Source organism: Dipteris shenzhenensis, chromosome 26 (genome assembly GCF_047967505.1).
Source record: "Dipteris shenzhenensis isolate YYH24624 ecotype China chromosome 26, Dip_SZ_1.0, whole genome shotgun sequence".
NCBI lineage: Eukaryota > Viridiplantae > Streptophyta > Polypodiopsida > Gleicheniales > Dipteridaceae > Dipteris > Dipteris shenzhenensis.
This window is the reverse complement of record NC_141621.1, coordinates 45,835,249-45,848,960: the sequence shown is the minus strand read 5'-3', so window position 1 is coordinate 45,848,960 and position 13,712 is coordinate 45,835,249. Positions and strand designations below refer to the sequence as shown.

The 13,712-nt window shown below is 41.7% G+C and overlaps 1 protein-coding gene across 3 annotated transcripts in view; it reads left to right on the top strand.

The window, feature by feature from the left end:
* The window catches only part of LOC147885162 (protein NO VEIN-like), a 167,722-nt gene extending 160,060 nt beyond the window's left edge, over positions 1 to 7,662 (top strand). For all 3 annotated transcript variants that reach the window (XM_087397678.1, XM_087397676.1, XM_087397679.1), the window contains one exon: positions 6,020 to 7,662. In XM_087397678.1, the coding sequence (XP_087253804.1) occupies positions 6,020 to 7,252 (1,233 nt within the window). In that variant the 3' untranslated portion in view covers positions 7,253 to 7,662. The remainder of the gene's footprint in view (positions 1 to 6,019) is intronic.
* The last annotated feature ends 6,050 nt before the right edge of the window (positions 7,663 to 13,712 follow it).

Genomic DNA, 13,712 nt, shown 5'->3' with positions numbered 1-13,712 from the left:
TGGTGCACTGCGGTGCTATTCTTGTATTTGCAAGCCTTTTGAATAAAAGATAGAGAAATACCGAAAGGGGCGCTAAGTTCAGAACCAATCTGGTGTCTGGTGCAAGACGGGGGCGATCTACTAGCTCTTCGGTGTTGTGTCCTGAGTTGATTTGGTTTGTTGTAGAAAGTTCTAAGTGGCTATTTGCTGGTTATTAACTGTTCATTGTCCTTTGGATTTCCCGAAGGCTACTTACAGTATTTCCGTTTGCTAGTACATCACCATCTTCTTCAAGGGAGGACACCGGTTGCTGTAATAAATTTGCAGACAAGGGAATTTTTCAGCCATGGCACATAGCACGGATGTTGAGGAGAAATCGGAGTCTTTGGCTTATACTGCATGGTGGGAGGAAGATGATGAACAGCTCGTGCAATCAGACATGCCATTGAGGGTTCTCGTCATGAAGAGGAAGAGGTTGAGGAGCCAAATGCAGATGAACAATTCAGGGCACAGTTGCAGGGAACTACTCAGACTTTTGCATAGTTAATGCATGATCCACGCTTTGCAGAGTTGGTGAATGCCCCTTTGAAGCTTGAGAAGAAGAAGAGGAGGAGAAAGAAGACTCAACAACTTGGTTCAATGCCTCCTGCATCAGGTATGGGTGGAAATCCTTAGAGCTTTCCATTTTACGCTTCTTGACAGCAGACTTTCCCTCCATCTTCTATGCCCACAGGTTACTTCGGAGCAGGTTCGGTGTTTCAGGCGATGGTTGGACAGCCTGAGCAAGGCATAGGGAGGCTTGGAAATTTCCCTTATGGATTTCAGCGTAGCAAGGCTATCAGGGATAGATGTTCGGATGCCGGCTATGATGCCCAACATGATGTATGGTAACATTGGGATGTAGCCAGGGATGCAGATTGCTATGCCTGGTATGATGGGGAATTTTTCGGGGATGCGTGGAATGAATAATGCAATGGGACTAGGTATGGTCAATTCTACTGTGAATAGTGGATAGTGTGTCACAAATCTTGGTAATATAATGCAGGCTCCCATATTTACAGTCACCTGCCTATGATAATCTTATACACAAGGGGAAGCATAAAGATTATAAAGAGGGTGGTTCAGCTGAAAATTTGACACTTTTAATGGGAGACGAAAGCTCTCACTTTTATTCAGCATTTTGATGCAAGCATACTCAGGTGGAAATTTTACGGAGTTGTATAAAATTCGAAAAGCCGCTACTTTCTTGAAGGGAAATGCTTTGCAATGATGGACATCTTCTTTTGCAGGGAAGGGCACCCACCACATGTGGAGTTTAAGCAGGTCTTTTTAGTTGCGTGGTTGACTACCACATTTGAAGCTGACATCATGACGGCTTGGCATAAGTTGGATGCAGAGAATTGCCGTAATTTGGAGGAATATAACAAGAAATTTTGGGAAGCCCTGTTGCCAGTTAGTTCCTATCGGCATGGTTTGTTGTCTGAGCAGGTAGAGAAATATTGCTGTGGATCGCTAAAGGAAATTCGAGACTTCTGTACAAAAACATGTTACAGTTGATCGAGAATGCCAATACAGCTTACGCTTTGCTACAAGGTAGGACCACTAATTTTAAGGGCAGTAAGAGAGAAGAATTCAAAAGGAAAGAAGAGTTCAAAAGGAAGGAGGACTTCAAACTGAAGGACTGATTTGGTAGACCCTCGAGAGCTACTTTGGTTGTGGGACAGTGGCGTGTTCGTAGCTCACGGCCTACTAGGTTGACAGAACAGGAGAAATAGGTCCTTAGAGAGCAGAACAGATGTTCTACTGTAGACAGGAGGGACATCAGGTGCATGAATGCCCACTCAAGAAGAAAAGACAGCGTCCCTCGGAGGAGAGATGAACAGAAGGTGGAACCCAAAGCTGATCCGAAGAGCAAGAAGCAAAAGCCATCTGTTGGCCTTGTGCCTGACATGATCATTGATAAGAAATAGGAGAATGATATGGAGCTTTGTAGAGCTTGGGACAAAGTTTGTGATCAGACCGCTCTATTTCTCTTTGACCTAGGTGCTAAAGCAAATTTTATTTGTTCGGAGTTAGCAAGAAAGGTGGGTATAGACTTTGAGGAGATGGGTTCACTTGCGCAAGCAGACATGGCTGCTATAGGGTTGAGTACATACATCACTCCGATCATTTGGAAGCTCCATCTTTATATCCATAATTATGTTGATACCGAAGAATTTACATCATGCCTTTGAATGGTTGTGATGTACTTTTGGGCATTCCATGGTGTTTTCATCTTCGGAGTATTGTTGATACTTTCAATAAAACAGTCACCCTGACTCACAGTGGAAAGACTCATGTGCTTGATGTAAAACTCAAAGGAGAGTCCATTTTGGTTGTATCCGCTTCCGCAATTACTTCAGTAATGAAAAAGCATATATCTGCGTTTTTTATTTTTGCAAAAGAAAAAGAGAGAAAAGATGATCAGGCGCCTCTTTCTGGTATTGATAAAGAGCGGACAGATTTCTTGTTTCAGTTTCAAGATTGTTTTTTTGAGTCTTTATCAAGGGAACTCCCGCTCGAGAGGCCTAAAGACCATGCTATAGATATTATGCCTGGTAATAGGGTTAGCGCAGCCCAACGGGTAGAAATTTTGAGCTAGGTAAATGAATTGCTGCAAAAATGGCTGATTCGGCCCAGTTTTTTCCCATATTGTTCGCCTTTTAGGACCACTTTTGGGCTTTATGAGTATCTCGTCATGCCATTCGGGTCAACCAATGCTCCCACCACCTTCAACCGAATGATGGACATGATTTTTAGGGAACATAGGTCTTTTGTGGGCACATTCTTCGACGACATTATTGTTTTCTCCAAGAATGAGGAAGAGCACCGAAGGCATCTGGCGGTTATGTTTGAAGAATTGAGAAAACATAAGCTGGTCATTAATGCAAAGAAAAGTAAATTCTTCAGCATATCATATCCAAAGATCGAGTTCGGATCGATCTGGCGAAGGTTGAAGCGATCAAGAATTGGTCACCACTTAGGAACATCCACGAAGTAGGAAGCTTTCTTGGGTTGTGCTCGTACTACATGAGGTTTATTTGCTACTTTGCTGAGATTGTTTCACGTTTGCATGCTTTGCAAAAGAAGGGAGTATCTTTTCGATAGACTTTCAAAGAAATTGCAGCTTTTGAAGAGCTGAAAGAAAAGTTGTGTTTTAACCCCATCCTGATCTTGCCAGATTTGATAAAGCCCTTCGCTGTCCAGTGTGATGCATGTGGCAACAGCATTGGAGTCGTCCTTATGCAAGATGGAAGGTTGTTGCTTATGAGAGCGGGTTGTTGCAATCCACCGAGATGAATTTTCAGATTTATGAAAAGGAGATGCTTGCTGTAATTCATGCTCTCAAACAGTGGAAGCACTACTTGTTGGGTGCTGTTTCTTATGTTTAAACGTATCATTCTTCGCTGAGGTATTTTCTCACATAGAGAAAATTATATGAGAAGCACATGCGCTAGGCCAATTTTTTGTCTATGTTTCATTTACAGATTCTGCATGTTCCTCGAAACAAGAATGTTGTTGCAGATGCACTTTCTAGAAGGCCAGCGCCAGATGTGGTATCCAAGAAACCATAGGTTTCTGCTGTTTCTATTGCCTATCATGATGAATCAGATGCCATGAAAGAGCAATATGCTTCGGATGATGACTTTGCACGAGTATATGATCAATTGTATGAGAGATAGAGGAATGATCATTATGGTCTTCGAGATGCTTTTTTGATGATGCATGGCCGTTTGTGTGTCACAAGGTAGTTGAGGGCCAAGGTATTGGTTGTAAGTCATATTCCGCCTTATGCAGGACCATAGTTGCCAGCCGAAACGGAAACGGGAAAAACCGCGGAAACGGAGTTTCCGGTCCTCGCAGGAACGGCAATATGGTACAATTTATGTATAAAAAATTATTTTTATACATAATACAATTATCAATAGAGTGCAAAATATACATAATACAATTATCTATACTTGAAGCATCATGCATGCTTTTATTATTTTTAAATTCCTATGATGATTGATCTATCTAGTATCATCTATTATCCATGAATAATGCTTCAACAATCAACATGTGCCATGAACTAAGTTCTAAGTTCTAAGTTCTAACTTCAACTTTAAAGTTACAAAAATATGAAGTTTGAGAGGGAGGATGGAGAGGTGAGAGGGAGGATGGGGAGGTGAGAAAGGATGGAGAGGTAGAAGGAGGACAGGGAGGTGAAAGAGGATGGAGAGGTAGGAGGATGGAGAGGTAGGAGGATGGAGAGGTAAGAAGGGATGGAAAGCTGAGAGTAGGCTGAGTATGGAGAGCAGCTACCAGTCTGCAGGATGGAGGGATGGAGAGGAGAGCAAGCTGCGGATGCCAGGGCCCAAGAATCAAATGACAAAGATGGAGAGGCTGGAAAGTAGCAGGATGGAGAGCAGCAACACGGGAGGCAACGGAAATGACGACAGGAGGCGACGAATCGGCGAGAAACCTTTTAATCAAAGAAGGCAAAAACAATTTAATCAAAAGAGGGCCACAAAATAAAATCAAGATCGCTCTCCAAAGATCTTAGGATAAGCAAAAGAGAGCCGCTGACCGTTATCATCGTGAGCTGCAATTTGGAGCCTCCAAAATCACACTTTTCCAGGCAGTTTGGAGCCTCCAAGCAAGTCGATTTGCTTCCAGACTTGGCGATTCTCTTCTAGCAGGAGGGTTTCTTTTGCTGATATTCACCTGCCAAGGTGCAAAGATCTTGCCAGGGAGCCTCAAAACTTTAGATCCTTTTGCTTTGTGCAGTTAGCCTTTCTGTTTGCTAGGAACAGCGAGGTGTGGTTGTTTTTCTGGCCTCTGTCTTGCTAGGACTCCCTTGATGGGTATTCAGAGCTACCAAGAGGGATTGGGCTGATTTCTCTCCTGCCAGGACTCCCCTAGTGGGCTAGTGGGTATCGGGCTGTTAGGTTAGAACCCTCAGCCAGATTTGGAAGAAGGGTTGCCATGGAATGTTTCACTGGACTGGGATACCTTTTCTGTGATTGCATAGTAGGACGGAAGTGCCTGTCATCGGATTATTCTGTTGGTTGTCTATGGGGCTGATGTATCGCGGTGCCATTCTTGTATTTGCAAGCGTTTTGAATAAAAGATAAAGAAATACCGAAAGGGGCTCTAAGTTTAGGGCCAATTTGGTTTTTGGTGCAAGACGGGGGCGATCTACTAGCTCTCGGGTGTTGTGTTCTAAGTTGATTTGGTTTGCTATGGAAAGTTCTAAGTGGCTCTCTCTCTCTCTCTACAGTGTGACATCGGGAGATGTTAACCCCCAACAAATAGCTTAGCAAATACTCACAATATAGAAAAGATTTGTGAGAATTTTCTATCAGTGTATGTAAGTGATGACTATTTAGTTTAATAGTGGTCACCAGTCCTATAGATCCTGTATAGTCTCAAGGGGAGCTTACTACAATCATATCACATGGTTCTGCAAGTATATTGTTCCTATGTAACTTATAGTAGGTTTATGTCCTGTGTTTAGGACCAAATCTTGTTTGGATTTTGCCATATTCTCTCTCTCTCTCTATCTATCTCTCTCTCTCTCTCTCTCTCTCTCTCTCTCTATATATATATATATATATATATATGCGCTTACTACACAATGTTGGTGTGTTTTTTGGGGAATGTGTATTACACAAGGCTGTAGCATCTCGATAAGGAGAAACTAAGAATGGAAAAGATGAGCATTATTTTTGCAATGCATGGTGATGTGTTTGATTCTGCAAATGCAACCTCTTGGAGTATGTTCAAATTGAAGATGGCCTGTATCCTGAATGCTACTGCAATTAATAAGCAATCTCACATTTAGGGGGCTTGTCTAAAGTTGCAAAAAGTCGAGCTCAATTGTGGAACCTCGGTCCTCTTCCTTTTTGTTGCGAAACATGTGGATGTGTGTTTCCCTCTTATTGTTAGCTTCTGGCCAGGAATGCATACTAAGCTTTTCAGACTAACTTCTGTTATGTCCCCACCCATCTGACTGCAGGTTGATACCTTTTATGTTACTGAGATTAGGAACTTAAACTCGCTGTTTTTGGAATTTTCAAGGCTTTTCTTCAGCGGCACGCCAAACTTGCAGCTCGCAAACTTTCTGCATTTGATTACGTTGTCAGCACAATCAGGTTCTCAAGAGAGTGATGTTGAAGCCCTAGTGTGCTCTCAAGGGATTGGTCCTCTTCTGGAGAAGGAAACACGGTGGACCATTGAATCTAGTGACGTGGGAAGGCTACTTGAGTCCTCATCAGAAATGAACTCTGCACGTCACTTTCATGTTCTGGATTCTATACCAAAGAAACAGGTGAGAAATGTAGCAGATAATGTTTGGCCCCCACGTTCTTGGCACCAGTCTAAAGGTCAAGGCAGTTACAAACCTCCTCATATAAATAGGATTGAAGCTTGTAAAAAATCCCTAGCTTCAGTACTGGAGGATATAGAAGCAAAGAAAAGATTCAAATCTCATAAAGTGGTTGGGAATGTAAGTCTAGAGACACAGGCCTCTGAGTCTAGCAGTGTCGATGGAACTGGTACTGGTATGACTATGTCGTCCAGCACCACAGTAAATGCTGAAAACAGAGCAGGTGTAGATCATATGTTCCAGGATGTGATGGTTGATAAGGGAAGGACTCCACTAGATGCATGTGGTAGCATTTGTGCGCTGAATGTGGTAAAAGCTGATGATTTGCCAACTTCTCCATCCGCAGATGGTCTTTGGATCAATAGCAAGCCTCTGGGAGGAGATGATCCTGACAGTGCTCTTTTTTTGGGAGGCTTTGTACATAGAGACAAACTCTCTGTTGGTCAGCCGAGTGAGCAACAACAAACTATGACTGGCCGTTTAGGGGAGGCAGTGGTGTTTAACTATTTGTTAGAGAAGCATGGGGCCGACCATGTCACATGGTTAAATGCTGAAGCTGAAAGTGGATTGCCTTATGATATTGTCATTGATGAAGTTGATGGACAGCAAAAACTTATAGAGGTCAAAGCAACATGGTCAGAAGACAAGGATTGGTTTGAAATAACTAACCGTGAGTGGGAGCTGGCATTTCAGGCAGGTGAGAGGTTCATTATAATTAGAGTCTTCCTTGTTGGATCTGTAGGTGCTGCTAAGTTTCTTTGGCTTCCCAATCCTGTCAAGCTGTGCCAGGAGAGAGTCATAAAGCTTGCTCTCATCCTTCCACACCATCATCCTGCTGGCCTTCTAGAGACAAATAACAGTTAAGAATCACAAAAACCTATGATGCCTAGTAGTTGAATTTTTCGAAATGTGCAAATTCAGGCCAGACTTCGTGTGTGCTTGTGTTTGTGGTGGGTATTTGCTTGTGTGTGTATATGCGCACAGGAATGTGCACGTGGACACTCGTGTCTGGTCTTACAAGCCCACACCTTGTATCACTTCCGAAGGGATGGTAAACAACATCTGAACTCATTCCTAGGCTTATTTTTACGAGCAAGGCACATAGTTATGGTGTAGAACAAAGAACGTAACTGCCTCCTTGTCATTTATGTTCATTTTGGAAAGCCATAAGCTGATGTGGTTTTCCTCTCCTTTTGAGATCTAGAAAAGTGTGCATCAACATTCCCCTTATCCACCATGAAGTAGCATGACATGAATGAAGCAATCAAAATCTTGCAGGCTAGATTGGGTACACAAGACGTAGGGTGGGAAGTGGGTACGTGTAAGTGCATGTATGGGTGTGGGTTTGTGGTAGGGGTTTTGGGAAGAGAGACACACAATGAGTGATAAGATTGTGAGAGCTTATAAAAAAGTATAAAAGATCCACTCTCGTACTAGCCAATGAAGCCTCAACAAGGCTACTTTTTTTCCTATCATATGGCCAAAATTTAAAGCTCAAGGAACTTAACATCTATAGTGTTGCATTTTAAAGATTTGAGTGTATTGCAATTCCTTTGCTATATTGCATTTTATGTTTTGTTCTTTTGGTATCTCTGATTTGGAAAAGAAAGGAACCAAGATAACAACATGGAACTATCTCCAAATAGGCAATAGAAGCATCCCCAAATCTCATAGTACGCTAGGCATATGAAAAATGAAATGCTCCTCAAAGTTAATATCCTAAATGCCACATAAGGTGCATATGCGTCTCTCCTTGGGTAAACCCTTTGCCCTGGCACTCTCATTACAAAGTCTATGTGAAGGGACTCGAAATTTGCTTGAATAAAGATCCTCATTGAATGGGGTAAATGAATCCGCGTATATCTCCTTGGGTCAATAAACCCCTCGTTGAGAAAGTAGCTGTTTTGGCCACTCTCATGAAGTAGCAGCAAAGAGCCTAAGGCCCTCAACATTAGAGTTCGTGGCATCCCACGCATCGAGAGCACACCGATGAGTGATGCAACGACATTTGTGGCCACTACTCTAGGAGTAGCAAAGCACGTGATTAAGATGGCTTGGTGGGTGGGGTTTGCAATTGAGAGCAGTCCCTCATCATATGATTCCATGATGCACAAGTGCGACTTATAGCCTTATGACGCAGATTAGTCGTATGAGACCATGCATCGATCTCCACAGATGAGGATCTCACCCCCACTGTGATACACTAGTAGCGGGATCAAGCCGACAAAGATAGGAATTGGACGGTGGTACGAGATGGGTGACTCCGTTGGGACTCAAACACTCGAGATCTTGTCCTGTACCTTTGGTACTGCAATGGTACCTTATGATCAGAACTAGGGAGCCTCTTGGAATCTCATACAGGTCGTGACATAGTTTTCTATACAAATACACATCAGTGTCTAGAGCGTTCTCTACCAGTAGTCAACGGATATACTTACGAGGCTTCTTACAGAGATGAGATGAGGGACACAAGAGTAGTACAAGGATCAAGAGGAGTAGAAATGCTCTATAGGTCTTCTCTTTTGGGGGCCATGTAGTAGAGAAGAGAGACTCACACTCGAGATTTCTCTAGATCTGGATTCGACACAGAGACAATCAGGATTTGTTTGTAGCAGTATGCTATTTCTTCCCTGAGACCTCACATTTTGCTCGAGATATTCGAGAGGAGACTGAGACATCACCATATATAGCTCTCTATCCAGGCATCGTTGATTTCTTGAGCCGCAAAGAAGTCCTCCTGGTTGGGCCTTCAACGCGAGGACAGGGGAACGATAGGTACCACTCCTCGACTTTAGATATGATTCTATCATGCTATTGGACATTGACCTAGAGGACATAGGTTTGCTGTGAGTCTTGGCTTTGACAGGCGGACCCCGATCACTTCATAGGGGCAGGCATTGTTAGATTTAGGCAGGATGCATGCTCTCATTATTTATAATGGTCTTGGCAGATGGCCTTGCTCGGGTAGCTTTACTTACTTCCCACATGGAGGAGGCTCGAGCGTTGTTGATTATATCATCAAATTCCTTGCCTTGCCTCTCGTATCATTAACCTTACTATCACACCACTTCCTCCTGGGGCCGACCACACATGCATCTTTCATATCTCCACACCTCACCTCATAGTGCTCTTCACTCCACTTATCACTCACAGCACTTATCATGACATACATGTCGATCGTAGTCTCTTGCCTAGGTACTCATCACGCCTTTACACACTTCTCACATATATTGATTTCATACCCTTATTAGAGGATCACACTGCTCTGTTCACTTGCACAATTCACGAGGTGGCCCTTCACGCCTTCCCTCACATTACTCGCTCTACTCGCCCATCGCCACTTGGGAACGTCCCATGCAACAATTAGTATGATGATGCGTGTAAGGCTCTATGTTGTCAGCTTAAATTCGAAACCAAACACAACCTTCTGAATGAAGTTGAAATGATACGCGAATATCGTTGACTAGTTTGTAGGAAGAAACATGACTTTATCCGTTGAAACAGAGCCTCGAGGAATTGCTGAACACCTTGTTTAGAATATGCAAAGAGCTACAACTTAGAGTAGATGTAGTCCAAACGTAGTTCTTATGTCGGTGATGGGTCAATTTACATGGCTAAAAGAGCAAGGGCATGTAAAAATAAAATATATTGAAGCAGTGTGTAGACACAAGATGGAGAAGGTAAGCATGATTTGGAAGAAAGGTAGATTCTATAATTTTACATGCTCATGGTTACAATAGCCAAATAATGTGAAACGTTCTTTTTTCTTTTCTTTTCTTTTCTTGCATGCACGCAATTGGGGTTCCATTGAGGGGTACAATAGCCCAAGACCTATGCTCTCTGAACAAGTTGCGAACAAGGGTAGCTGTTCAGATAGGCAAACGCCCTATCGCTTGAACTGTCGTTGTCCCTCAATGAGATAAACCTTAGTAAGAGCAAGCCTATAAAAGCAAACCATGTTTCTTCTTAAATGTGTTGTATACTTGTTTTAATTGAGGGACTGATTAATCATTAATTAAACCACATGGGATACTTGAAAAAATAAAGGCAAGGTCAAAGATTGAGCTAAGTCCTTAAAATCTTCATTTTTAAAATCTCACCAAGAAATCTCCCTTCTCTCAATTGTAAGGGTTACAACTAATGCAAGAAATCTTTGTCCACACATCTATCACCATGCGGCAATGTGAGTAGGTGAGTGCCTAAGAGAGGTTTGAAATTTTTGAAACATATAAATGTATACTAGAATTCAAGTTTATGTCCACTACAAAGTTTCTAATTAACCTCTAGTTCATCTCCTCACACATTCAAAATGAGCTGACACCTAGGGTAAGGAGATTGGTACTATGGAGGGCTAAATTTTTGGTACTATTCCATGGCAGAAATGGCCTTCATGAATTCGGAATTAAAATTAGAAGCTATCACGGTCATCAAGTGGTAATAGGGAGCTAATTTTATTTTCAAACATTCAAAAACTTGTGGAACACAAAGCCAATGCCTAGGTCAGGTGAGGTCCAATACTAAGGCATTGTTCATTAAAAAATGGTGAAAGGAGAGCTTACCAAATCATCTTTTTCTATGAAGAGTAATGGATGGCACCTGCCTTCCTATGGGGGTGTTGCTCACATTTTAAATCCAACCACCTCTTTACTGGCCCATGTACCCTAGTTTTCTTTACTTTGCATTAGTTCGTGTCATCTCATATCCAAAATAGAAAGAAGAACCCTCAACTGCTAAGGCTAGTGAATGTGACTAATGAAAGCGTAAATAAATAACTAGAAGCAGATTCATATCGAAAGGTTGTGAATCAATGAACTATGAACAAATACAGACAATTTACCCAAACATAGTTGGCGTTGATTGTCAAGCTGTGAACCACGATGCTATATTATGACAATCGTCAGCATGTTGTTGCTACAATAGCTAGCAGGTCTATCTACATTTGAGCAATAGTATCTCTTGCTACAAAAATATGCACAAAAGATAATATAGCTAAAGGTATGTAGAGAGAGTGAGAAATTGAGGGATTAATTGAGAATGATGTCAAGAAGGCATACTTGTAGCCACCTCCATGTATAGAAATTACAAATCAATTTAGAGCAGTTTTTTGCAATTACAAATTGTTGAAGAGTTGCTAGCATCGACTCAGTAAAGTGTTGGGTTAGTAATATAATTGAAGTGACTAGTCTATCTTGATTAAGAATAGAACCAAAGAAGGAGGCATTCTATTATCTTTCACAAAACCCATAAGAAACTTTGATCATAGTATTTCCAAATGGGTTCATATATATTTGATACAATTTCACACCTTCTTCAATTTTTTTCTAAAAGGCTTGTAACTCATAATCCTAGGCCTGAGCTCTAGATTCAGGGTCATCTAATCCAAATCATAATTGCTTCACCATTTAGTATATGCATTAATTTGGCCATGCTAGTAAGCTCAACTCTCAATGGCATACAAACTTCACTTTAACCTCGAGGTGCAATGAAATGTCAATAAGAAACAACAAAGAAATTTATATAATTTAACTTGGAGGTTTAATGATCGAAGATTTTTTATGAAGCCTACCACGCTCTATGATGTACAGATAGTTCCTATTCTTCCTCATCTGCTATATTGCCTTAGCACTCCCTCGAATTTCTCTACTACTCTTACCTCCCTTGCCAAGCTGCAATTTATAAGGGACCAAAATCCTTTATGTCTAGGTTCAAAACATCACAAGCAAAGACCCTCTGTCCTGGCTTTTTTCCTAGATTTATAAGAGATTGAGGGTCTCATTCTCTCTTCATATCCTCTTTATTAGATTTGCACTTAGGACCACTTTGATTTTTAGATTTAAATGTTTCTATATCTCTTTTCTTAAGGACGATTGTACAAACTCTATCGGCTATCTCCCCTTTTAGCTAGGATTTCTCCCTTTCCCATTGCGTTTGTGTTTCTTAGCATGTGCCAATGCATTATATAAGTAGTAGGTTTATTTTCCATGATTAACCATTACTTATTTATTAACCTCTAGAAACCTAGAAACTTTGCTCCTCGAGCAGATTGGGCTATAGTATTCACCAACAAATCAATGTTTTATGCATTGATCCTCTTCATCCGATATTTAGGTGAAAAGTCTATCATTTTGATCACATGACAACTCTCCCTCCCTAATTTACTTAGAGAGAGACAAGTTTTTCCATGAGAGTTTTGTATAGATACCACCACTTGTAATCAAAGAATCTCAACCTTCAGCTCCTTAGTAGGATGGGCATCTCAAAGTTATCCTCGATGTGCTTTATTGGCCTCATATCTTCCCCACTCATATTGTTTCCCTCGAAACTAAGACCTTGAAACCCTTAAGTAGCCTCTTCAAGTCCTACTCATCTGGCTATTCCAAATCCTCCAATGGATTTTAATCCTTGAATTTCCATTCTTCACATCTCATCCCTCCATGGTAGCTCTTAACATTACATTCTTTGGTGTGGACCTTTGGATGGTTTTATACTTTTCATGTGGCCTCCCATGCCTCCTGCCTCCTAAATGAGCCCCCCCCTCCTAACCCCCCCCCACCCCCCCCGGTCCCTCCTCTCTTTTACAGAGCTCTCCTTTTCGTGTGGCCTCCCATGCCTCCCCCTCCTAACCACCCATCAACACCCCCTCCCCCTCTTCTCTCTCTCCTTGCACCTCCATGAGGGCATGATACACTATTTTATGGACTTTAAATTTATGCTTTACTTGTAGCATCTGGGACTTGATTGCCAACATTGCATTAGCATGCACTATAGCAGGCATTGCCTCATTACACATAGGAAATAACTACTTTTCGGGGTAGAGAGTTTTCCATAAGTAGATTCCATACATGTTCTTCTCTAATGTTGAACACTTTCCCCATCCATCTTGGACTTGCTTTGAGAGAGCTATTTTTGGTTTCTTGCTTATCACCACCATATCTTCTTGCATATATTTGGTTTCTTGCATATCACCACCACAATATTTTTCATCATCTTTGTTTAGGGGGGATGTGAGTACTTCAAAATGTCACCCATATCAAGCATGTTAGCAAGGTGGTCTTTGTCCATTCAGTATGCTATATCATCCTCAATGGCTATTGCATTTAATCCATTGGTTGGATCTAGCTTGTGCAAGGTCCACAGACTTGCAGGGATAAATTGGTGCACTTATCCCATGTTTCATCCATGTAGAAGGCCAAAAGCCATGATAAGTCTCTAAGTAGGGCTTGCATAGGATCTTTAACCGAAATCCTATATGTAGTGTCTTGAGTGAGTTCTTGTGAGAGTTTAGAAATCCCATGCATTAGACCTATCAACATCACTTGCCTTT